Here is a 27,060-nt window from a genome sequence, read left to right as displayed (position 1 = left end):
CATGTATGTAAGCGAAGTCTTCTTTCCAGCTTCTGTAGCCAATTATACATTTTAGAAGCATTTTTACTGACATCATGTTTGTATGTCAATATAAAAATAATTTATAAATATATCTTATTCAGCAGCTTTTATTCCCATAGAGTTTAGAAACAACAATCAAATATAATAGTTACCATACCTCTTTGGCTAGATTTAGTGAGTAGAAATATTAAAAAATGCTTCCAGAAAACCTTTTTGAAAATATCAGCTGAAGTATAATTGCAATAGAGTATAGAAAAAAGCCAGCTGTGACAGGTTGTACTCTATTTATGCTATATAGTTCTCCCATACATAAAACAGTCAATATAACTCATTAAATTAGAGTAATTTTAAAAAACCCTGTTGTTACAGTAACAGATAAAGGAATGCACAGTGTATTAGTTATCAATGCTTTATTATTGAAAACAAAATTGAAATTCTCTTATCTGGCACATAAACAATTATTTCTACAAAAAGGAAAGCCTACAAATCTGATAATTTATACAAATAACAGTTTTTCAAAAAATAAAATTTTAATTTAGTAAACTTGTCTTGTGCTCTTTTATTTTTTTTAGCACTGTCTGCAATAATCCACCATAAATCCCTGAGCAGAGAGACATATTTTAAACATGTTTTAAATTTATCCCAAAAGAAGAAAGTCATCAAGCCCAGACCTATATTAAAAAAATGTATTCAGGGACATTCTTGTTAAATTTACGCTAGTCCTTTTTCCTTTCTTTTCTTTTTTTTTTTTTTGGAGAAACAAACAAAACCAGTTATCAATGCAAGCATAACACTGCATCACAGGAGTGCTCCCCCTCTCCCCCTTTTGTGCAACGAATAAAAATTACTAAACAAGAATGAGTACAAGCTGAAGGAGACAAATAACATAGTGAATGGTTAAGACCAAGAAGCCATCGAAGTTTGATGGCTGTTGAGCAAATAAAGCTGTAGGATACCACAGTTTTATATTGAGTTCAGTTATAGTTACTATCTAATTTATTTCTATACTTTTTCCAGAAAGTCAGTAAAGAAGGAGAATAAGTTCAAGCTACCATTGTATTCTAACACTGGTTTCAGTGATGAAATTCAACTTTTGACCCTTCAATTTTGCTTTTCCAGCCATAACGTTATTTGAGAATAAGTTGACACACTCCACAAAACCAAACAATCTTGCCCCTCTGGCCTTTCTGGTAGGCCAGTTGTAAATTTAGCAACTTATGGCATTTTAGTGAGCAAGAGGAAAGAAAAGGAAACACACACTACTACAATTTTTTACTATACTGACTTTGAAACAGCTACTCCCCAATCTATTTCAATACAGATTTAAAATCCAAGTGTAAGGGGAGAATGACCAAGAAGGTCGAGTATAACTCAAGTGTCCCCTTTGCAATTAGGTACACACACCAACCAGAGAAAATGCAAGGAAAGCCAAACAAAAGAAATAGCAACACTTACAGACTGTTGTGTTAATGGCAAGTAATGTTGCTGCAGTCAAGTAATAAATAAATAAATACAGCAAAGTATTCTCCTCTACAGTTTTGTTGGAATGGTGCTCAACAGTTAAAAAGAAAAAAAAAAAAACAAAAAACCCAAACCCTTTCTCAGTAATAGTATTTAACAGAAGATCCTGAAGAAGCTTCAGTTCAAGGTGCTCTACCACTTTAACATTATATCTACCATTATGAAAAGAACACTGAAGCAGATACCAACAAAATGAAATAGTACATTTTCTTACAAGCAATAATACTTATTCCAAAGAAAGAAAGCAGTTAACAAATGGCCTGGAAAAAACTGACTAAAGCTTCAATACACTGCAATTTAAAATAAATTATTTTTACATTTAAAAACTGAAGACTAAAACAGTAACTAGGCCAAATCATTCTGAAACAGAAATAAATTGAACGTCACCAAAAGCATATTTAGATATTTGACAGCTCTGCGGCTAGCACACATGTCAGAATACAAACAGAATGCTAATATTTGGTTAGAATCTGAACAGGTAATATTTTTCAAAACGCCACCACTGTGAAAAGTAACTGGCAACCACCTTTACAGATTTCTCTTGATCTACACTGTTTTAAGCATGATCTAATCCAGTCCCTTCAGTTATTTGCTAGCCTCACCAATGTATAACACTCCCTTTTCTCTGAGTTGCTCATGAAGTCTCATTTGTAGCACATCCAAGCACTAATATTTTCAAATCTCACTTGGCTGAGTTATTGCAAAAATATTGTATGCAGACTCCAGTTTAAAGCTGGTCTTATCTGACAGCAACATAAAGAGAGTCAAACACACTATTCTATAATACCAATTTTTTTTTCTTAAGATGACAGTCTGACCACATTCATTTGATATCAGGGCAAACATCAGTCTTGCTTGTATTGCTAAATCATACCTCCGGACTTCTTTTTTTTACCACTCTACATATGCATCTGATGTAGAATATGGGCAGTCTGTCTAGTCCACAGCCATTTGACTGTGTATCTCAAGAAAACTGCATTAAAACTTAACAAGCTGAAATAATATGCATATTCTCAGTAAACAATTATGAATGCTGTCATCTAATCACAAGTGACAGGTTTGAAAAAAAAAGAAAAATTGGCCAAGTAAGCTGTGAAATTGGTAAGCAAGTGGTCCTAGAGTGAGATACAGCAACATTAAGACAAACTGCAAACACACTGGATTTAGTATACATTTTAATGAGTTACAGTATCAGCAAAATACTTTAACCTGCTATTACGACTTTTATTCCCATCTGGCTTAGTGTATACTGTACAATTTTCCCTTAGTACTTCTACGACAGTATACATTTCAAATACCCACTCAAAAGTGAGCAATATGGGATTTGCAATGATTTATCAAATATGCCAAAACACCTTCTCTCAAGTGTTATGGTTCTAAATATTTTTGTGGGGTAACAAGTCCTTCACGAATATCTCAAAGCCTCCTTTTCCTATTTACCTAGCAAAAAAACTTATGCCAAAAAAGCAGAATAGGTTCTCCTAGCAGCGATTAAGACCTCTGATCCTTGCAGTCAAGTCCAATGAGTTCTCTGATCAGACAACTGTGTGGAAGTTCTAGTTTGTGGTTTTAATCAATTTAAGAAAAAAAAATTCAGAGTTTTCATCATCATGTTTTGGATGTCTTCAAACCTTGTTTCTCCATGATATTCCACAATTTGCGAAGATTGGACTGAGTGATGACGTCATCAGGTTTAAGTTGAAGAGCCAGGAGGTAGTTTTCTTCAGCCTCTTTCAGTTTACCATTCAGATGGAGAATGGCTCCAAGATTCATTAGGGCAGCTGGATACTGGTACAAAAAAAGGGAAGAAGAAATATTAGGAATATTTTCAGGTTTTCTTTTCAGACAATCTTCTTTCACTTAAACAAATTATTCCCTTATGTTTGCAGACTTTTCATGGAAGCAATTTAGCAATTTAAGCAAATAGAGATAACAAGAAAAAGTTTCTGAACAGCTGCTGTATACTTTATGCTTTAAACAGGGCAAGCTCTGGTGTCTACAGACACAGACTTCTCTCTTTAATGAGAAAACACAGAACTCATAAAGCCTTACATGTGGTAATGTCGGCATAGTACAGTTTCCAAGAGAAAATTAAAGTAATCCAAGAGTGGATTAAAGACAGGAATTTAATTTTAATTCAACCCATTGCCAATAAAGAGTTTATAATTGTTGGGAATAGTTAACACATTGGAACTCATCCCTTTTTTCTCTTTGTCTTAATTATAACTAGTAGAAAATACAATCTGTTCTCAGATTCTAAGGATGTTCAGAGGTCCTAGGATATCCATTTAGTTTCAGGCTGTGGCAATTATTTCTTAATGAACGACCAAATAAAATTAACAATGGTGGAAACACATGCTATTTTAATAACAAAGATGTGAAAATTTCATAACAAATCCATTAAAAAGCTTCTTACATTACTAACAATTTTTCCATCTTTAGCTAAGACAAAATGTTTTTTGTTTTTATTTTTTCATCTTTAGATTATTCCATTATGAAATAATAGGTTGTTCACGATAATTAAACATGCCTGGTTACTGGAGTTAACAAATATTACAAGGACAGAAAAGCAGATTTATGAAGCTGAAGAGGACAGTCTAACCTACCTTTTTGCAAGTACCTAAGGTATTCACGTGCTAGTGAGAGCACCGTAAAGGCATTTGCCAAACCAGTACCTTACATTTCAAAGAAAAAGGGGAAAAAATACTATACAAAGTTCACTATGGTTTTCCCCCTCAGGTCACTATCATTTCCAGTGAGCTGTAGGAACACTCAACTTTCGAAGTCACATAGTTTTGCCTCAGAGGATAAGTGTTTCAAGACACCACTCACCAGTGTTCTGATCAAAATGCAATACTCAAAATGTGAAGCCACATGGAAACTCAGCTTCAGACTACTGGGTGGGGGTGCTGGTATGATTTAGAAGCCCTTTAGTGACAAGAACTTTAGGAAAATATGGTAGGTAGAAGGCCAATAAAATACACGCTAGAGTTGGTCTCCCAGACTGATGTGGTAATAGGAAGTCATTAGGATGAAGAAGACTTACCTATGTTCCAAACCTGTCCACTACCAAGTTAAACTCATTACTCTTATCCTTCTGAATCAAGCTTCAAAAAACCCTCCCATAATTCTTGTGTCCAAAACCTGAATTTTGTGGAAATGTTGTTCAGAAAATTCTCTAGTTCTATATCCTACAAATATTTCATATTTTTTCAGCTTTCTTGCTGCTTCTTTTCACCTGTTAACCCATGCATCACAAAACCTCATAAAGAACTGTGACACATCAAATTTTCAGAACAACTGCCTTCCAGAGTTTCAAAATTAAGCAAAACAAAATAAGTTCAGCACTCTCCGTTGTAAACATCATAATGCTAATGCAGAGGAATCTGAAAATGTTATTTTTAGATATAGCTTTTCTTGCTTTAACCTGACAGATTATTTCTACCACCCCTAAGTCAGTTACTTTGTTCTACTAAAAATCAAAACAAAAACCCAAACCAGCTGGATTTTATAACGTTTTCCCGGTTAAATACTCTCCAACATTTCCTCTTCTGTCATATTCTGTACAAAGAAGGAAAACTAAGCCCCTGAAATGTAATCTTAGCTACGGACAACACATACTGGCAGCCACATTATCACAGCTCCACCTTTGCAGTGCCAGTCTTGCATACTATTTTATAATGGAATAATACACTCCTTAATTACAGATGTTCTGGGTGCCAATTTAAGTGATCCAAGCAAAGAACGATCGGAAAACAGCTCCACTATATATGGATAGCTGTCTAAATATCTATGTATTTTATTTATTCATTTATTTTTGGACTTAAGATTGTTTGAGAGAATTTTCTCAAATCATGAGTAGGATGGCCCATTCCCACTAATTGTGCTCCTTATTTGCCTAATTAGAGTTTATGAATCAAACAGCTTTTTTCAAGAGCACAGTTATTGACACAGAACTGTCTTCTCACTTGAAATACAGCTATGTGTGTATGTTTGCATCTAGACAAAGCTTACAATGGATAAGGATTACAAAACCTTAAACCTAGAAAAACTCGTATTAAGTAAGACACATGTTAAAATGTGCTCAGGGCTAATACCACAGCATCCACAAACTTATTGTGTGGGAAGTAACACAGTTGTCTCATACGGCTTCCAGAATTCCTCTCCATTTCCTTCACACACCCCTGAAAATACGGTATGTGTATGGTACTAATCAAGTACTCTACAGAATGTCATATATATAAGACTATATGCCTAGCTAAGAAAACTCTTCTGCCATCATGTCTTTAATTTGATATATCATTTCACTAGAACAAGCAACAAAAACATCTAGAAAAAGAACAAACGGCATGCCTTTTAACTGAACTTGAAATTTTCCAACTTCTACACATCATTCCTGATTTCCTGGAGACCCAACAAATTTTAGGCCATTAAAACAAATGTATCCATGGAAAATGTGAACTGATAACTCACTTCAGGCAGTGCTGAAAGTTTGTTCCAACTCCTCCATGTTTCAAATGAGGAAGTGCACAGGATTTCGGAAAGAGTGCTCCCTAACTTTCTAGGGTATCAACCACCCATCTGTGGTTTATTGTAACAGTCACAAGAATTTTGGGTGACTGCAAGATTATACGTTAGTGCCATCACTCTCTGACAGCTCTAAATGATGGTCTGAGGACAAGAGAGCAAGAGACATTTGCTATAGTTTTTCTTCACATATATTGTCTTTTATTAAAGACAGCTGATAAAACTTTTCAGTACGTTAACAAAGCCAGTCGGCAGCTACCAGTGCAATAACATGGGACTTGTAGCGCTGTATAACAAATGACACCACCTACTACTTCAGAGACTTGAAAGGAGAAACAGGCCTGCCTTCATTTCCTTTTGGAGACAGATGCTTTACATCAAAAAAAGCTGACTGGCATTTCTATCGGGGTTATAAATGCTGTCTTTTATGGTCTATTGGGAATTATTCCCTTTATTAGCATTTTTATCGTGGTGTGCTTGTTTCCTTAGTGGGTTTTTTTGGGGGGTGGGGGAGGTGCTCGTGGGGAGGAGAGGAGAGGAATAACAGAGTAGTTAATGAATAACAAAATAGCAAAAGGCATGCTTTTAGTCGCCTGAGGTGGTTTTGGTTTACATTAATGGCAATTCTTTCAAACTTTCTCTGTATTACCAAAATAAAAGGAGAGCCTTGAGGCACGCAAAAATTTTAATGTAAATTAAAGTCCTCTCTGAATGTCCAAATAATTCAAAATAATTCTGAGTAGTATTTTGGGATTACACTAATGTGACCAAGTACAGTATTGGACCCACAAACACAGTAAATCTTAATGACACAGAAGATGAACCGATTCCTTGTTCATCATTTCTAGCTCCACATAAAGCAAATGCCATATCAGAACAGTCCCAAACAGAAGAAGACAAATTTACTTCTATATACGCCTAAGAAGTTATGGAGAGAGAAACAAATACACAAATACTTAACCTAGCTCAAAAACACCTCTTGCATGGCAGACAAATATGAATAAACAACAGTCCAAACATGAGCAATGAAATCTGAAATTGTTTTCCCCAAAGCTCTGCTTACAGATGACCTTCTCTGCTCAACACCACAGAGGCCAGGGCAGCAGATTCTGAGATGAAAGTGCATTTTGTTGCTGCCGGGGTACTTATAAGGAAAATCATGCCAATTTTTACTCCAGTAGAATCACAAGTGCAAGCTACTTCTCACTTAGCCATTTTAAAAGGTCACTGAAAAGATGTTGCCAATATTTGTCTTGCTCTGAATGAATTACTGCAGTGCGTGATCTTGTAGATGTTTCAAAACAACCCCAGGACTGTTTAATGAATACTGTAATCAGCATGGTCAACACATCAGAAACACAGAGGCTAAGTGTTTTGTTTTAAAACAGTGCAATTAAGGACACTTGTTCTTTTAAGGGTTCCTGTTGAGTAAAGACCATACTTAAAGGAGGACACAAAATGTCATTCACATGTGAGTATTTCATCCCAGCACTTCTAGTTAAATACGGGTGAAGAATTCAGATATTTCTCTTTGATAACTGAAGATACATAGGAGGTACAATGACTGAGTAGTGAAGCAGCAGAGTATTAGTTGTAGAATGGCTCACTAAGTGTGAGAGCAAAGCATGGTGGAGTGCTTCATCTTATCAGTGACCATGGGATAATGTGCTGTCATGCCTTTTTTATCCTCCTACAGTGATGGCAAGAATTTTCACTTGAACTTTTATTACTGGTGTCATTGCTATAGCACAGCATAGTATTTTCTCAAGCAATCAAAATGTCAACAGCTCCTTTTTTATCGCTAAAGATAACTGAGGACAACAGAATCATTTCAGGGGTGGCACTTGCTTTTGACAGACCTCAAAACTTTTGAGTAAAACCATGACCTAGGAGTTGCCCCAAGATGTAAGCATACTACTTTAAAGCATGGGTGTGGGCGGAGAAGGTAGAAGGAGAGGCAGGGGAGGGACACGCAGCGAGATGGTTGCTGCCAACTGGATCTTACTCTCCAATGCAATACATTGACAACACTGTAAATTCAGCAGCGACACATGGAAGCAGACCTTTTTATAGGAACGACCTAGTGTTGCCAGATAAGTCAAGTGCCAGTCATTCCTTCCAGAGACTCATGTTTCTACCTGGTTCTCTATGCTATAAGGCTTCTTAAGAACTGCAGTTTGCATATGCTATGCCTGGTATTTTGTTCCAAACAGGATATGAATCACAACTAAGACACTGATCTCCAGTTAAGTTGGCTAAGATGACAAGAGTATTTTGTCTAGGAACAGATAACTTGTTGCAAAAAGCATTCTGGAACAAGATGACAGGATGTATGGCAAAATATTATGGATCAGAGAGAATAAAAAAGCATAAAATTCAGAGCTGAGAGGGATTTCCTGTGTCGTCAGCCCAGACAGCAAAGCATTCAGTTCTGCTGGAAAACAAAAAAATCAGCATCTTTGCAAACTCTTAAAATGCAAGAATAATCTGCAACTTTTCCTCTATGACAGTTAAGTACATTATTTAAATTGCATGTCTGCTCATGAACAATTTCTATAAGTATGCTTTTGTGTCGACAACAGCTTTCAGCTTAAATAGTGAAGAGGGAAAATGGAGAGAAAAACATTCTCCCTGCAAGTACTAATTTGAATAAACATTGCGAAGAGCACAGTTTCCATGGTTGTGTTCGTCAGAAATGGACCTAAACGTCTCTGCTGCAAAGGGAGCCTGTGTCCCAATCTAATTACCTTAAGCCTGACTACCATGCATAGCTATATAAATCTAACTAACAACAAGCCTAGGCTCTAGAGGGGAGTGGATCCTTGGATTCAGTCATCACCTCTACGACAGTTATTGCTGGATTCAGTCATCACCTCTAAGACATTGTTAATGCTGATAGAGAACAACCTTAGTTATTATTTACTAATATATCATTAAACAGAAGGAGACTTCATTTAGTGCTCTATTCATATTTTTTTCACCAAAGTAACAAATTATTAACCTCCAGGGAAGATGAACACCCTCCAGAAAAAAAAAAGTACATCAAAAAAGAAAACACACAAAAAATAAGGTAGATAGGAAAAACAGATAGTTTCTGAATACTGTTTATGTAATAGTCTCATGTTAAGATAATATATTAAGTTAATAAGGCAGAAGAATAGCACAAGTTAATACCTAGTCACGCTAATAACTGATGATACTATATAAATGTTAGGTCATGTACTTTTTTTTTTTAAATTTTTTTTTATTACTTTATATTTGGACACTCTCATCTGGACATTCAAAGCAGATGACACTTTAAGCTGCCTGGTGAAAGGAGAATATACATGGACATTGTTTGTATGCACCTAATCTTGTGTGCTCTCAAACACTGGAGAATATCCTGTCTAAAATTGAAAACTACAGGATATGTACATTTAGAACCAGAAATTAAAAAGTGAAGGAAGGGTTTTTTACCATTTTTTTGTATTCATGCGTGGCAGATGTGGGAGTTTTCAGCCACAAGCATACCATGAAATTATTCACTTTGCTTGTAGATTTAGACATCGACATCATTAAGGAAACCCACAGCTGTGAGTCAGGGAAGAGTTCTAGACTTGGCATGGGAAGGAAGCACCAAGCAGTCTACTTTGTTTCTCAAATTATCACATCAATAGGGGACACTTCAGCATCAATGTTCTACAGCCAGTGGAAATTTTTTTCCTCAACATCTTTTTCATCTTAACCTTCAGAGACAGCTCAGAGTTTTAAAAACATAGTTATCCAAAACCAAACAAGCATATATAGATATATATTACATCTTGCTGCTGAAAAGCTATCTACCATTGGCCTTCATATAAATTCAGAGTATACAGTTTTATATATCAGCAAGATAACAAAAGCATGTGTTACAACTGGTAAAGGCTGCAGATCATAACAACAGCTGAAAAAGTCCCACAAAAATGTACTTACATTTGTAATTTCTTTGTATCTAGATTTTTTCCCCAATGGCCATGCATCAATTGCTTTGATTTATGCTTAAAAAACCTCCTAGTAATCACTCTCAGTTTATACAGAAACCGTGATGGATGTTTTTAGATAACATACTTGTATTACCACAATAAAAGCTAAACAGGAACATACGTTACGAGTATTTAATATTACGGTTATATTAAAAAAATAATAAACATTTTCCAGGCCTCAAAGTGTTTCTAATTAAACTTCTTAGCTTTCCAGCTCAAATGTTGTCATCAGTATAGGATATAATAATCTTATCCAATTTTCCTAGCACTGCAGGATTTCATTAAAAAAATCTTCAAATGACTTAATTTTTGTTTATAGAAATCCAACTGTGCTCTGATGTCTGCAATTTGATAATTTTAATACATAGCTACGATTATGGTATAAAACATTTAACAACTTCTTTACCTTATCTAACACAAGTATGCTGTGTGCTAATTACAAAGTCTGTACTCCCAGCAAGTGAGAAACTTGCTGAACAGAAATGTCATCTGTACTACCATACTGACAAATAGAAATTACTCAAAATCTTTCAGTAACAGAATTTTGTCCTATTAAGAAAAAGGGTTTTTTAAAATGAAACCGAATCTGTTAGTAAATGTATTTTTGCATGCACTTCCCTTCTAAACCTTGTAAACCAGAAAAATAAATGGCTTTGTGTTACTGCCTAAACATAAACCCCACTTCTAATTTAAAAGAAATGTAAAGTGTTAAAAGAAAAATGAATATACTCTGCTTCACCCAGCAGCACACATGCAGGGCTGATTAGAATAGCTGTCCATATTAACACAATCAAAACTGGTTAAACTTCACAGAAAATGCTAATCTACAGATCATGTGAGATTATGATCACAATTATACTCAAAGTATCTACTACCCGCATTAAAAAAATTCATTTTTTCAGTCAAATAAAACGTCATTGGAAAATAAAAATGACTGCTGAGAATGAATGCATCTTCCGTGTATTTTTGCTCAGATACTGATCAAGTACCTCAGTACCCAGAGAAGGTTGTATAGTTTTTCAAGATGCTAGTCACAGGCATATGAAGTAGTGCATTAGAACTTCCATTTTTGGGTAGAAGAGCCAACTACTGAAATTTCAGAAGGAAAAAGTTTTCATTTCTGGCCTTGAAAAATTAGCTAAGTTCTAATTAAGGAAATCTCAAAATCAGTCAAAACACTGGAAATCTTGTGAAGTTGTTCAGATGAACGTTAAGTGTGAAAAAAGGCTTTGCACTTTTGGCTGACAAGTGTAGTCAGCTGAATTAAATGCTTGAGAACTAGATTAATATTGATATTGCTGTATGTTTTCCAAAACTATTTAGGTATTTGCAGTGGTAAGGTATAGCTTTCAGGCACACTGTGTAAACCATTATGCAACTTGACATACTTGCTCTGAGCACAAAGAATGAGAATCTTGCTAATTTGTTCAAGGCTTATGCACAATCACTAAGACGACAGCCCACAGAAAAAGTGTGATATTAGAGCATTACAGAAACAGGAAAAAAGAAAAGACTAGGAGATTATTAAGCATCGTAGGATGTTTTAGGATGAATTTTAGCCTTCATTCCACTCCTCCATAGACACACTTTCTTTTAGCTAACTTTCCCTAGACAACAGAATCAATCATTATTCCTCTATTGGTAATAACTTCATTGGCAGGTAAGTACAATTGATGTCTATCACATGAAGTGATACAATATCCATAACAACATGGTTTATCAATAGTGCCTGAAGGTATTTTCAAATTGGTCCAAAAATGCAACTTCAGCATGTGGAAATGTTACCAAGGCAATTTTGCAAATAAAAACTAACTCCATAACTTTGCAAATAAATAACAAAACTCTTGAGATGATGTATTGTTCAAGGAACTACATTTTCATTAGACAGTAGACACAACTGAAAACGCTTGAAAAAATCTTGTTCATAAATATTTTCTTTTCTGAAATTTCTGCATGGAAAACTTTAAAGTATTTGCATATCAATCTTATTTTTCTTCCCCTTCGTCCTTTTTCATCTGGCTCCTATCACTTCCATGCCTGTTGCATAGTGCAAAAAGGTTATGGCCACACTGTATTGACTTCAGTTTTACCCCCAGGATTACGAGAGCAGCTGAGAAAAGAGGCACATACTATTGGTCCTTCGCAAAATGCTGAATTACAGCGCTCTGTGTAATTCGTAAGAATGCGTGCCTTACTCTTTGGCAGCCAGTAACCTGCAGGTGTTCCCTATATAGTATTTAGCAATTAAATCTACAGTACATATTAAAATTATTGACTTCCAGGCTATGCGCAAGGATTTAATTTTGATTCTTGTAGCTTAAAGATTTTAAGGCTGTAGTTTTTGAAGTTTGGTCTTTTGATCGCTACTGGTAAGACCACTGGGCACTAATTGCTCGCTAGGCTTTTACAAGGTTGTGACTTGTAAAAAAATAAAACTACTTTCTGCTAGGGCAGCCTTATTTCCCAAATCTGATCAGTGATGCATATGTTTACAGTGCTTTGTGAGTGATTAATATCAATAACAGCAAGATGTGTTCTGTGGTAGATCGTCCTCTGAAAGGTTGCACTTGATACTGCATGTGCCAATAACTGCTGTTTATTGAACTGAAGCTTTCTGTATTCTTCAAACTATGTTTTTAAGAAATGGACACAGGAAGCAACACTGTGAATAATATTTTCCTTTTTAAAAAGGTTTAATTAATTATTTCTGAAGGCACAAGGACAACTAATATTTGCAGGATAGCACCAAGAAATCAAAGTTCAGTTCCTGCCTCTGAAGTTCAACATCAAAAATTACTCAGTGAAACCAGATGCTTGCTCCAAACTGCCCCAGAAAAAGCCCTCTGTGACTGGACCAAACTATAATCCAGGGCCACTAGAATCGCTATGCAGTTCTGCAGTCAACGGCTCAGGTTCATTTGCCTTCTCATTATACATTTTCACTACACATACCACCCATTCTATATAAACACCACAGGATCCTACAGAAATTAATTTTGGGTCCTACCTACCAGCAGTCTTTTTGTTAAAGCTCATTTTTCCCCCAAAATCAAAAGGTTTGCCTCCTGTGCAATTTCTATAATCTCTGTTCAGAAAGCATTTTTTTCCTCTATTATAGGTAAAACATCCAATTTGTGAACTAATCAGCAAAAAACTCCATCAATGCAGCTATCAGAACAGATTTTTTTGAACAGAATTAATGAAGGAACATGTATTGATCTTTCAAAAATGATGAAAAATAAGTCTGATAATTTTAAGTGTATTTAAATGCAGTTAGAATGTGAAAAAATGAAGTAGAACTACTGCGTTACAATAAAACTCCACCAAATAACTCCACCATAAATATATCAATCATTTACCCCACGGAATCTAAGTGACATACAGCAAACTTTCATATGGAATTTAATTTAGGGTTTTATTGTGGATTTTTGTTTCTACTGTTGTTGTTACACTGGAAAAGATTTCTACTTTCTTTCACACTGTAATTGTTTTCAGTGAGTTTGAGGCAGCCAGATGCTGAGGCAACTGGCACTGTTACAAACCATAACGTCAGATTAAAGTTACTTACTGTTACAGGTAGACAATCTTTATTGGGGCACCTGAAGACTTAGGAAAACTGCCTCAGCTTAGTAACAGAGCTGTTCATTATATGGAAGACATGTTGCAAAAGGGTAGGTACATTTGAATGTGTATTTGCTCTCCAGTAAAACTAATTGTGGTAAGTAGAATCATGTAAATGCAATGTGCAGAGCTGACCAATACACAGTGCTTCAGAATGCCTCAACAAAAAGGGACTGTTCTTTGGGGGAAACGAAAAGCTATCCATCCCCTCCTCACTGCATCTTCTCATCAGCAGACATCTGATCTCAAGACTGTAACTTTCCCAGGGAAAAATCCATTCAAACTGGTACTGGAGTTACTCTTAAAGACAAATTCCAAGAAAATTACTTTAGCAAGACACCTCCCACCCATCCCCTTCCTAACAGTCTGCAAACATACAGTTCCTCTCAGGCAGATCTCAGACCAAAACCAGCTTTATTGTAGGGCATTTTTTCCTCTATACAATCATCTAGTTACACCCAGAGGTGTGGGAAAGTGGGGGAGAATACCAGTTGTATCAAAACCATCTTGTGAGACAGAAACGTAAGTTCTCCAGAACTTGTAGGGGGAAAAAAAAAATCTAACAGGATATGCCAACCCACAACTAAAACTCATTCCTAGAATGAGAAATACATCAGAACTATAGATAAGGAAGAAAATTAGGAAGTTATTTATTGCAAAACATCCTACTGAGAATGTACTGTTGCTGGGTTTATTTAATGAGCATTAAAACCACTTCCTTATCAGTTCTAATTGCATAAATAAATTCATTGCATTGTTTCCAGAATCAGCACTAGAATACTCTATTAGGAAAAACCTTGCTGGATTCTCTTTTAATTGAGTTCAAACAGATGGTTTAATTTCTGAAATGCTAATCTACTGCTGTGAGTTCTATATTTCATGGCACTTTATTTTTGATTGACACTGAGGGCTACATTTACAAGGCAAAGCCAATCTTGCTCTCTCCAGGAACTGATGCAGGCAGCATAGTACCCCCTGCCATATTACTATCAGACTGTCAATCACAATCAAGTGCATAGGTCTATCCATGGTACATCATCTTCACTTCCACAATTTCAGCAAAGAGACTGTATCTTTACAAACTACTGCTCTCATCATCTCAAAGCATGATGATGCCTTTTATTTAAATCAATAGTACAAATCTAAGCTGTGACTTCCTATTAATTAGTTTTGCAAACCTATTTTTTTAATTATTCAGTAAATGAACATCATAGATGAGTACAAGCACAACTGTTGCACAGTTATTTTCATACTGAAAAGTAATTATAGAAAAAAAAAGTTAACTGTCTACTAAGACATGGATGAAAAGTGCTAGATGAAACAAATCTGCACTCCAAGAGACAGGCCTCGTTGACGTCACGTCCTTTTTTCTTCAAATAATTTTGATGGTGGACTGAACATATCTATATACCAGATAAAGACTTCAGATTTGCATAATGAAAATATATTAAAAAAATGGAAAAAGAAATGTGATGACATTAAGATTTCCATTCAAGTTAACTAAGGTGCAGTCCTACAAAATTTCTGAATCAAGGTCTTGACAAAGTATTATTTGGTATGAGAATTTCTTCTCTTTGGAGAATTTATGACCTATCCATTGAATATTACAATCATCTGATGGGATTGGAAGAACAGTGTTCTGTATCTAGGTAGGTGTCTGGAGAGAAAACAGAACCTATACCTTAATACCTGGGTGATTAACGTCTTAGAAAACATCACTGATCTGATCATAAACATGCATGATTTTTGTGAAATCATGGTCTTTTACTTTTTGGAGATTTAGTCACATAAACATTTTGAACACTGTGGGCAACAGAGCCTACAATGGAAAATGGGTGCATAAACCAAAATACTCCGGGGTATTTTTTTTGTGAAGAAAAGACTTTATTAGCAGCCCCAAGCAGCACGAGGGATTGCCACCAGACATACTGACAACCTTATATGACCTATGTCCTAAGTGAATAGTGCATGAATTATCAGAGTTTCTTTCTCTCAAATTACATGTTAACCATAAAATTACTGTTTCAACAGTTCTTGGTAAGAGTAATTGGTGATTTAATGAAGATCTAAAGGTTAATTAAATCAGAAAAGAGGAATTAGTACATAGTTGCTTATTTCCAACATTTGTTCCCCTTGTTAAAGAAAAGCACGTCTATACATTTTACAGTTCATAAAGATGAATGACTCAGAAAATACATTACGCCAATAGTTAAACTGTAGAAGGATTAATATTTATGGGAAATTTGTAAACATTTTCATAGCTAAAAATGAAACGAAAAGCACTCCAAATTACCTTGACAATCAGTTTCTGGCTTACTTCGAAGAGTGTTTCTGGGTATACTGTTTTAAAAACTTTACATTAAGAAGAGTTCATAGCTGCTTGCATAATTTCACTTGAAGAAATCAGGAACTACAGAGCCCAATTTACCTCTCACGTGCAGGAGAAACAGAAGCAACTCTAAACAAGTCAATGGTGTTACTGCAATGCAATATCTATGTAAGCAGAAGAAACTCAAATGCATTTTCATTTCAGTCATTAGGACTTGCACAGACAAAATACTTATGTATTGATTGGGATATCAATGTACAACAAATTATTCTAGATGGGAAATAAACAGCAGCTTAAAGGCATTTTCATTCAATTCCAAAGCTCACAAATTACACTGAGCGAGCCAATCGATCTCAGATATTTCCATATTTAATTGCTTGTACAATCAGAATAAAAGAGTACAAATGAACTCCCCATAACCTAACTTTTACAAAATTGAAGCTGAGAACTGTAATGACATGATTTCCAGCTTTCTCCCATGCATCTTCCATGAAGATGGATCACAATATCAAGAATGAGATTTAAGTATTCCATAATCACCCAAAAGCATGTTCAATCTTTGCCTTCACAGAGCTGCTACAATGCATGAAAAAACACACATAGAGTTTTCTGGGGTAAGGCTATAAAGTATTCTCATGTATTTCCCAAAGGAAATTCAGTGTTTTCCACAGCTGAGTAAATTGGTTTTCAAATTATACAACTCACCCTGATATTGTGCTTCAGTATTACAGGTAAATATCCTCATTCCAATAGCCTGTGCTCTTTCTTTCTCCCCTGATGGAGATCACAGGGATGGGAAACGTTATATGGGGTTTTTTGTTTGTTTTGTCTGGTTTTTTTAAGGTGGGAGGCACTAATCTCTGCTGAAGTAGGAATACTTTAACATTCACACCAGCAGCCTGTACACAAGCCTGTCTTGAAGCTGACAATTGTGCACAACAAAAAACCTAAATGTGTTTTAAAAATATTTAGGAGGATCATAAACAAATATAATTGCAAATATAGAAAGATAACTTTTTGTTCAAAAGAATAAACACAGTTTTTGCCAAATAGCTGGACAGAGATAACATATCTGCCTTGCACTTAGCACCAGACAAGAAGGATGAACGGAGTATAAGGACCTGGAAGGGGTGAAGCAACAAGAACAACAACAACAAAAGAAAATTGAGCTGGGGGCCCAAATTACATTTAAAAAGCTTTCCAGCTCAGGAGCGGCAGAGAGAGTTCATGCATAGATAAACTCTTTATGCAGAGAAGTGTTGCTATTTCTGTGCAAACACTGAAGAGCCTTTCTACCTGAAATGAAGGGCAGCTTGCATTCAGTTAATATTAATTGTCTTGAATGTCTCCATTCTGCACAACCTTTAGGCTAGGTCAGCCTTCTGCTAGGCAGGCTGAAAAATGTCACAGCTATTCTAATATCAAATCTCAGAGTCAGTCTTTTATTGCCTGTCAACGGGGAAAGTCCACCCAATTTAGAGTAACCAAAAAAGTGCTCTCTCATACTTTTGAGATCAGAGAGTGGTGTCCTCTTTTCTCTCAGGGTGTTCCACTATCTCCTCTCACAGTGGAGCTGACCCATGCCTAAGCCTCCCACTCCTGTATCTGTCTGAAGTCAAACTATTAAAAGTATGCCATCTGGAAATACAGTTCACATCAGTCATGTCTACCTTCTCATTAGGAAGCCAGAGTATACCCTTTTTAGTCCCTAAAAGTCCTGCATGCCCTATAACAATTGGTTCAGTCTTTAGGAAGCAAAAGAGCAGGAAGAGAGGAAGAATTGGATCCTGAGAAGTTTTCTTATTCCTCACACCTTCACCAGGAGAAAAGAAAGGAGGCATTTTCAGGAGGCCAAGAGTGCTGCTGGGCTGGAAGGAATCCACAGCCATTCATATCATTGAGGCGGAAAGTTTGGCACACTTGAGAGGAAGCCTTAAACAATGCGAGGCTTAGCAGCAGCTGGGGCTGGTAATGGGAAGCTGTGCAGCCCTGACGCAGGGCAGGAGAAGCTGGGAGCAGCTCGGAGGGCAGGCAGGCAGTCGGTCAGCAGAAGCTCCACCTGCCCCACAAGGCCCACTTTTGTATTTTCTGTAAAGGCAGACACAAGTAATGGAAGGCAACTGAACAGGTGAATCTGCTGGATGCTAACTAAATAAAAATACAGTTCTACGGTCGCTCCATGGCACCAATACATAAAGATAAAAGATTGCCATGTGTTCATTACTTTGAATAAACAAGTAAACAGACAGAAGAACATTTTAAAACAAGGATTCTCAACTGGAAAGTGTCATGCTTTACTAGCAATAATACATGGTGTAAAGACTGTTTCTCTAGAGGACCACGTCAGCTTTATCTGTACTATGCTTCGGAAACCAGGAGTACAATGGCAAGACACTCCAGTTGGGTTTGGATTAACACCACCTCCACAAGGAAGAGAAGACGGGTTGTAGTTGTGGGTGACTCCCTTCTGAAGGGAACCGAGGGTCCGATATGCTGGACGGACCCTCCTCTTAGGGAAGTCTGCTGCCTCCCTGGGGCCCGGGTGGGGGATATCACCAGGATACTCCCTAGCCTGGTACGGCCCTCGGACTATTACCCTCTGCTGCTCTTCCATGTGGGGGGCGATGATGCTGCAACACAAAGTCCTAGGGCAATCAAAAGACACTTCAGGGCCTTGGGACGGCCAGTAAGGGACTCCGGAGCACAAGTTATTTTGTCCTCTCTCCTTCCAGTTGTGGGCAGCGACACTAGAAGGAACAGAGACACCCAATCTATTAACTCATGGCTCCGTGGCTGGTGTCATCGCCACGGATTTGGTTTTTTTGACAACGGGATGGCCTACACAGCACCAGGTTTGCTGGCGTCTGATGGGATTCATCTTTCTCAAAGGGGAAAGAGAATCTTTGCTCAGGAGGTTGCAGGGCTCATCGACAGAGCTTTAAACTAGACTCGAAGAGGGAGGGGGATAATATCAGGCTTGCCCGAGAGAAGGTGAGGGACGACGTGCCACGGCTAGAGGGAGCGGCTGCCAGCGAGGACACTCGGCCTGTGTCTCTGAGATGTGCGGGGTACGCTGGGGCACAGCTGAAGCCGAACAGAGTTGAGCTAGGGGATACTGAGGCAATAGGAGCCAAGAGGGAAATGCCAATGAAACGCCTCAAAGCACACAAGGGGTGTTCCTCTATGAAGGGGACACGGACGACAGCCCAGCTGAAGTGCCTCTACACCAATGCACGCAGCATGGGCAACAAGCAGGAGGAGTTGGAAGCCATTGTACATCAGGAAAACTATGATATGGTTGCCATCACGGAAACGTGGTGGGATGACTCGCACAACTGGAGTGCGGCGATGGATGGCTATAAACTCTTCAGGAGGGACAGGCGAGGCAGCAGAGGTGGTGGGGTAGCCCTATACGTCAGGGAGTGTCTGGATAGTTTATAGCTCGATGATGGTGATGATAGGGTAGAGTGTCTATGGGTAAGAATCAGGGGGAAGGCCAACAAGGCAGATATTGTGGTGGGAGTCTGTTACAGACCCCCCAACCAGGATGAGGAGACTGACGAACTATTCTATAAGCAGCTGGGAGAAGCCCCATGATCGCTAGCTCTTGTTCTTGTGGGGGACTTCAACCTGCCGGATGTCTGCTGGAAATACAATACAGCAGAGAGGAAACAGTCCAGGAGGTTCCTGGAGCATGTGGCAGATAACTTCCTGACACAGCGGGTGAGTGAGCCAACTAGGGAAGGTGCCCCGCTGGACCTCTTGTTCACCAACAGAGAAGGACTTGTGAGCCATGTGATGGTTGGAGGCTGTCTTGGGCAGGGTGATCACGAAATGATAGTTTTTGATTCTTGGAGAAGTGGCGAGGGGGGTCAGCAGAACTGCCACCTTAGACTTCCGGAGGGCAGACTTTGGCCTATTAAGGAGACTGGTCGAGAGAGTCCCCTGGGAGGCAGCCCTAAAGGGCAAAGGAGTCCAGGAAGGCTGGACATTCTTTAAGGAGGAAGTCCTAAAGGCACAAGAGCGGGCTGTCCCCAGGTGCCGAAAGACGAGCTGGCGGGGAAGAAGACCAGCCTGGCTGAACAGAGAGCTTTGGCTCGAACTCAGGAAAAAGAGGAGAGTCTATGACCTCTGGAAGAAGGGGCGGGCAACTCAGGAGGACTACAAAGGTGCAGCAAGGCTGTGCAGGGAGAAAATTAGAAGGGCCAAAGCTGAGCTAGAGCTCAATCTGGCTGCTGCTGTAAAAGACAACAAAAAACACTTCTTCAAATACATTAGCAGCAAAAGGAGAGCTAAGGAGAATCTCCAGCCCCTAGTAGATAGGGGAGGGAACACAGTGACCAAGGATGAGGAAAAGGCTGAGGTACTTAATGCCTTCTTTGCCTCAGTCTTTAATAGCAGGGCCAACTGTTCTCTGGGTACCCAGCCCCCTGAGTCAGAAGATAGGGACGGGGACCAGAATGGAGCCCCCATAATCCAGGGGAAAATGGTGAGTGACCTGCTGCACCACTTAGACACTCACAAGTCTATGGGGCCTGATGAGATCCACCCGAGAGTACTGAAGGAACTGGCAGATGTGCTCACCAAGCCCCTTTCCATCATTTACCAGCAGTCCTGGCTAACTGGGGAGGTCCCAGTTGACTGGAGATTAGCTAATGTGACACCCATCACCAAGCCCCTTTCCATCATTTACCAGCAGTCCTGGCTAACTGGGGAGGTCCCAGTTGACTGGAGATTAGCTAATGTGACACCCATCTTCAAGAAGGGCCAGAAGGAGGACCCGGGGAACTACAGGCCTGTCAGCCTGACCTCGGTACCGGGGAAGCTGATGGAGCAGATCATCCTGAGTGCCATCACACAGCATGTAGAGAATAACCAAGGGATCAAGGCCAGCCAGCATGGGTTCAGGAAAGGCAGGTCCTGCTTGACCAACCTGATCTCCTTCTACGACAAGGTGACCCGCCTAATAGATGAGGGAAAGGCTGTGGATGTTGTCTATCTAGACTTCAGTAAAGCCTTTGACACGGTTTCCCACAGCATTCTCCTGGAGAAACTGGCTGCTCATGGCTTGGATGAGCATACATTTCGCTGGGTAAAGAACTGGCTGGATGGCCGGGCCCAAAGGGTGGTGGTGAATGGAGTTTACTCCGGTTGGCGGCCGGTCACAAACAGTGTTCCCCAGGGCTCTGTGCTGGGGCCAGTTCTGTTTAAGATCTTTATCAATGATCTGGACGAAGGGATCGAGTGCACCCTCAGTGAGTTTGCAGACAACACCAAGTTGTGTGGGAGTGTTGATCTGCTTGAGGGTAGGCAAGCTCTGCAGAGGGACCTGGACAGGCTGGATGGATGGGCCAAGGTCAATTGTATGAGGTTTAACAAGGCCAAGTGCAAGGTCCTGCACTTGGGCCACAGCAACCCCATGCAACGCTACAGGCTTGGGAAAGAGTGGCTGGAAAGCTGCCTGGAAGAAAAGGACTTGGGGGTGTTGGTTGACAGCCGGCTGAATATGAGCCAGCAGTGTGCCCAGGTGGCCAAGAAGGCCAATGGCATCCTGGCTTGTATCAAAAATAGTGTGGCCAGCAGGACTAGGGAAGTGATCGTGCCCCTGTACTCGGCACTGCTGAGGCCACACCTCGAATACTGTGTTCAGTTTTGGGCCCCTCACTACAAGAGAGACATTGAGGTGCTGGAGCGTGTCCAGAGAAGGGCAACGAAGCTGGTGAAGGGTCTAGAGCACAAATCTTATGAGGAGTGGCTGAGGGAACTGAGGTTGTTTAGCCTGGAGAAAAGGAGGCTGAGGCGAGACCTTATTGCTCTCTACAACTACCTGCAAGGAGGTTGTAGAGAGGTGGGGGTCGGTCTCTTCTCCCAGGTAAGAAGTGATAGGACAAGAGGAAATGGTCTCAAGTTGCACCAGGGGAGGTTTAGACTGGATATTAGGAAATTTTTCTTCACTGAAAGGGTTGTCAAGCATTGGAACAGGCTGCCCAGGGAAGTGGTTGAGTCGCCATCCCTGGAAGTATTTGAAGGACGTTTAGATGAGGTGCTTAGGGACATGGTGTAGTGGTGGTCTTGGTAGTGTTAGGTTTACGGTTGGACTCGATGATCTCAAAGGTCTTTTCCAACCTATATGATTCTGTGATTCTGTGGATACCAGGGACTATGTAGATCTGCTCAACAGAGCTGCAGGAGCAATAGTTTCATCACTGGTGAGGGATCTGCAGTATCCCTGGAGCAGCGTGAGGAGGACATTGCATCCAGTGAAGCGTGGCACGGTGCCAGTTTTTTGTCAATTGAGAATCAGCTGCAGACAGTTTAAGAATCACTGTTAACTCATCCATTACTGCCATCATCAGCAGAACTAACACAGCAGGAGCTCTTAAAAGTTTTGTGAAAATTCTCCCTGGCAATAACAGGACAGGCCCTTAACAAAGCTGGCAAAATGCATTAAAGCCGACTCCCTCACAATTACTCCTAGCCTGGTAAAGCTACATGAGAGAATTAGTGAGTGCTCAGGAGAAAGTCAAATAGGGAAATTTGGCACAGAAACACCTAAGGAAAAAATACATAATAAAGCAGACCTTGGCTACATATGTTTCAAGACAAAATCCAACATCTACTTTATTTTTAAAAGATGTATGTACTATCAGAACTATACTCATTTTTAGAGGTCTTGCCATGAATAAAACCCATATATTATGAACACTTTCCATAAGGAGGCACTGAAAGCATGTTATCTATAAGGTGGCTATAAAAATACAGTCAATTATCTGGAAATCACCAGGATCCTTCTTTCAACTGTTAGACAGCTTGAGGTAGAGCTTATTGTAAGCCTGGAGCCTTTGACATGAAATCTGTATTCCAGCATTAGGGAAAAAAATAAAAGAAGCACTTGTAGAAACTGCTTTTTAATATGATATTGTGTTAACTGATTACATAAACCCTTCAAGTCAAGAAATGGTTTAGTCCCCCACATCATGATTAAACCATCTAGTGGAAATTGTATTTATTTTGCTTATAGGTACATTTCTCCTTTCCCCCTCATTCTATGTGTGTGTCTTTATGTATGTTGTTACAGTAAGACATTTAATCAAGCCCTTTTGAAGTGGTAGAGTGGAAACAGCTGTTTCTGACAATGTGCCGATGACATGGGGCTTAAAGCTGTCATGAGCTCCAGATTGCAAGCAGCACTAATATGTGGTTGGGATGGTGGTGACTTGCAGGTCATGGCACCTCCTTGAGGAATGCTTCTAAGCCAATCAGCTCAAGGTGGTGGCTCAAAGTCTTAAGGCTCTGGTGAGCTCTCTTTCATTTAATACTCTTGAGGTCATACTTCAAAGTGCCCTCTCTTCTCAAGAGTCAGTGGCCACATGTGGGGGTTCTAGAGCAGATTTTTAAAGATTGGCTGCTTCGAGTTCAGACTTAAAAAATTAGAAATGCAGTTCTATTACACAAATGATGTCTTAAAAGTTCAATAAAAGCTGAAGCTTAAGTCAATATCTCACATTCTTGTAAAGAATGCCAGTTTAAAGAGTTTCTGGATGACTGATTTTTCCACAACAAAGTGAGCTTAAAGCTCACGTTTTAGAGTGCCTAACAACTTGTTAAAACAATTTCCTGGTTTGTGAACGTTACAACATGTAGGGCACCTAGAAACTATCTCTGAATCCAGACTTTCCTCAGCAATACTCCCACTCAGCATAATTACTGCATAAATGTCTCGCTGTCCAAGAAACTTACACTTTCATTTCTTCATGCAACTGAATTTGTTAAAATTAGACTAATGTGATTAACATACATCCAAGCCAACATTGCTAGAACAAACACATATGTGCTTCTCACTGAGAAGGCTCTAAAATGATTTTGTTTTGATCATGGTAAACACACAATCTGGGAATGCATTTTTTGGAAAGTATTCAAAAAGATCCAGGGGCTAGGGAAGCTAATCTCTGTAGGTTACCTATAGAGTTGAAGGAGGAAAAGAAAGTCCTGTAAGAAATGATTCATAGCAAATAAAAGTAGATTCCATCTCCGAACTGCTTCCTGGATTCCTCTCTCCCCCTTGGCTCTCCAGGGGAAAGTCAACTCTGTGAAGCCTATTTGGAAATAAACAGACATAGTCTTGAGAACGCTTGCTTCTTCAGTGAAGTTTAAGACAAATGATTCTCATCTCCACAGCAGCCCTATATTCTACAGAAAATACTGCTCTTCTGAAATTTGACTGGAAATTACTTTCATAGAGGACAAATACACACCTATTGCAAATAAGGCCAATCATGAACATTATTAAGAGAACAGTTAGGTCTCAATCTGGAATAATACTACTAGCCAGATTTGTTTTTTCTTTGCACCCAAGCTGCATTTCAGCTAGTGCTGCTATTTTACCGAAGTGTTTTAATTCTTTTACACCCTGCAGAATGATGGTGTATCCAAAAGCAAAGATGACGTTCAACATGTGGATAGACATTTTAACACACCTGTGCTGCATTCAGTTGTTCCTTTACTAGGTATAATTTTTTTGCAAATACTTTATTCATTGTAATAAAGCTTTTCACAGAGGAAATAAATGGTATTTTCAGTATTTTTCAGTCCTCTCAGAATAGTTCAATGATGAATGAATCACCCCCAATACTACAAAAATAAAATCTTTCTATGTTTGCTTTCTTAAAAACAAAGGCTTGCATGTTTCAGAGCAGTTACATTTCTCCTGTAACTGAATACTGTTTTTCCGGAGACGTTTTTAGCCTCCTTAGTCACAACTTCTACAAAAATGGATTAGTTGAATGAGAAAGTGATTCAGACATGAAGGTATATTGGTTGCTCACTGTTGTGCCCCAGCCTTGAGACACTGAAATAAAAGAAGGCTTGCTTAAGAGACAAATGCAAGAGTGGAGACTGCTGTCTGAAAAAAACATTGAAATAGCCAACTAAGTAGCTCTGAAAGTCGTAACTCAGATGGCCACTTAGACTGGACTTGGGGGTAGAAAAGCTCAGCAGAGCAGCTTCTGGATCCAAAGGGCTTATAAGCTGGGGAGCAGGTGAGGAAGTACCATGTATGAAGTATTGCTTCATTCCAAAAGCAACAGGAACAGCTGAGAAACCAAAGAAAGGGAGGCAAAACGAAAACAAACCAAGAATGCTGAGAACAAAATTGTGTCGTGAAAGCTCAACGAGCATACAAATTCACTAACAATCAGTAAAAGATTGAGTTTGTAGTATTACTAACATCTCTTATTGCTGCTAAGGATGGTATTTTATAGTAGTGATATTAGATATATTAGACAATATGCAATATTTGTAAAGAAATGGATGCGAGAGAATGGAAATCTGAGTTTTGTTTCAGGCTGCACTAGCTGAAAATCTCTCAGGAGCTAGGCACAGGTCTAATTCTAAAGAATAACTGATAATTTAGTTGTCTTGGTACAGTGAATAAGAAATGCGTTGGTAACAGAGAAATGGATCTTCAACTTGGGATTTGGAGGAGTGACTGGGGAACTAGAGGAAAAAAAAATCATGCTGAAAAAAAAGCAGAGAGCCAGTTTACTTGGGATCCTGATCCAAAATTCACTAATGTCAACAGGTACCATCTCAAACATCAGAAGGAGGAAGGTTCTTGTTAAACAGATGCTTTTAGCACTTAAGTGTTCTAGGAACAAGGCTGATCCACTACACAGAATGAGACTTCAGCGCTGCCACAGTATTCTCATGGAGAGGGAATCTGGGAACAGACCTCTTAGCAACTAACATTAAACAGGTGCACACAAATATAGACATGAGTATACATATATGGAACTGTATGTATGCATGCATCTGTATATTACATCACATTCACACATCTAGTATTTTGAATTTTCTACAAAGAAATGTTTCTAGATCATTAGTGATGGATACAAAAAAATAAAATTAAAATCCTTCAGCACTATATTGTGCTTAAGGATATTTCTTTAGCATCTTGACTCACTTAATTTTGGTGATCCTTCATATTCATAAGACAGTGAGAGGATACACAGGCTATATCCAAAATAACAAATTAAAATGTGGGCATTTTCAAGCTGTGAGGATGGCTCCTACACAGCTCTGGATGGGGCTAATGCAGTCTCTCAGACAGTACCTGGGCACACTCTAAGAAGCCGGTTGGATCAACACTAGAGAATAGTCCTGGGCACATTTAATTTACCAGTACAGATGTAGCTATGAAGTACACGGGATTTCACTAATTTGTATTCCATACTCCTTTGGAAAGATTGGGAACTTCTGTCTTACCATGTCTGCATTATATTGCTTACTACCTAGAAATCCTCCTCGAGTGGCTTCTTTTCCTCCCACTCTGAAACTATTATGGTAAATTTGAGAGTTAATGTTGTGGTTTAACCCCAGCCGGCAACTAAGCACCACCCAGCCACTCGTTCACTCCCCACCAGTGGGATGGGGGAGGGCATCAGAAAGGTAAAAGTGAGAAAACTCGAGGGTTGAGATAAAGACAATTTAATAGGTACAGCAAAAGCCATGCACCCAAGCAAAGCAAAACAAGGAATTCCTTCACTCCTTCCCATGGGCAGGCAGGTGTTCAGCCATCTCCAGGAAAGCAGGGCTCCATCACGCGTAATGGTTACTTGGGAAGACAAACGCCATCACTCCGAATGTCCGCCCTTCCTTCTTCCCCTAGTTTATATACTGAGCATGACGCCATATGGTGTGGGATATCCCTTTGGGCAGTTGGGGTCAGCTGTCCCAGCCGTGTCCCCTCCCACCTCCCTGTGCCCCCCCAGCCTACTCGCTGGTGGGGTGGGGTGAGAGGCAGCAAAGGCCTTGACTCTGTGTGAGCACTGCTCAGCAGCAACTGAAACATCCCTGTGTTATCAACACTGTTCCCAGCACCAATCCAAAACACAGCCCCATACTAGCTACTCTAAAGAAAATTAACTCTATCCCAGCCAAAACCAGCACAGTTAATAATAAGAAAAAAGATACGTATGACTATTTCTGTTTTTATTTTCATTCTTGAGAGATTGCCCTTGTACAGTCATCAGACAGTTGAAG

At 39.1% G+C, this 27,060-nt stretch overlaps 1 protein-coding gene across 2 annotated transcripts in view; it reads right to left on the bottom strand.

Moving 5' to 3' along the window:
• Positions 1–445: 445 nt before the first annotated feature.
• The window catches only part of TMTC2 (transmembrane O-mannosyltransferase targeting cadherins 2), a 265,687-nt gene continuing 239,072 nt past the window's right edge, over positions 446–27,060 (bottom strand). The window contains exon 12 of one of the 2 annotated variants that reach the window (XM_075496382.1): positions 446–3,330. In XM_075496382.1, the coding sequence (XP_075352497.1) occupies positions 3,151–3,330 (180 nt within the window). In that variant the 3' untranslated portion in view covers positions 446–3,150. The remainder of the gene's footprint in view (positions 3,331–27,060) is intronic. The other variant, XM_075496392.1, reaches the window with a different exon arrangement.

This window comes from Mycteria americana, chromosome 1 (assembly GCF_035582795.1).
Source record: "Mycteria americana isolate JAX WOST 10 ecotype Jacksonville Zoo and Gardens chromosome 1, USCA_MyAme_1.0, whole genome shotgun sequence".
Classification (NCBI taxonomy): Eukaryota; Metazoa; Chordata; class Aves; order Ciconiiformes; family Ciconiidae; genus Mycteria; species Mycteria americana.
Note: the sequence above shows the minus strand (reverse complement) of the source record. Positions and strands in the feature narration are given on the sequence as shown.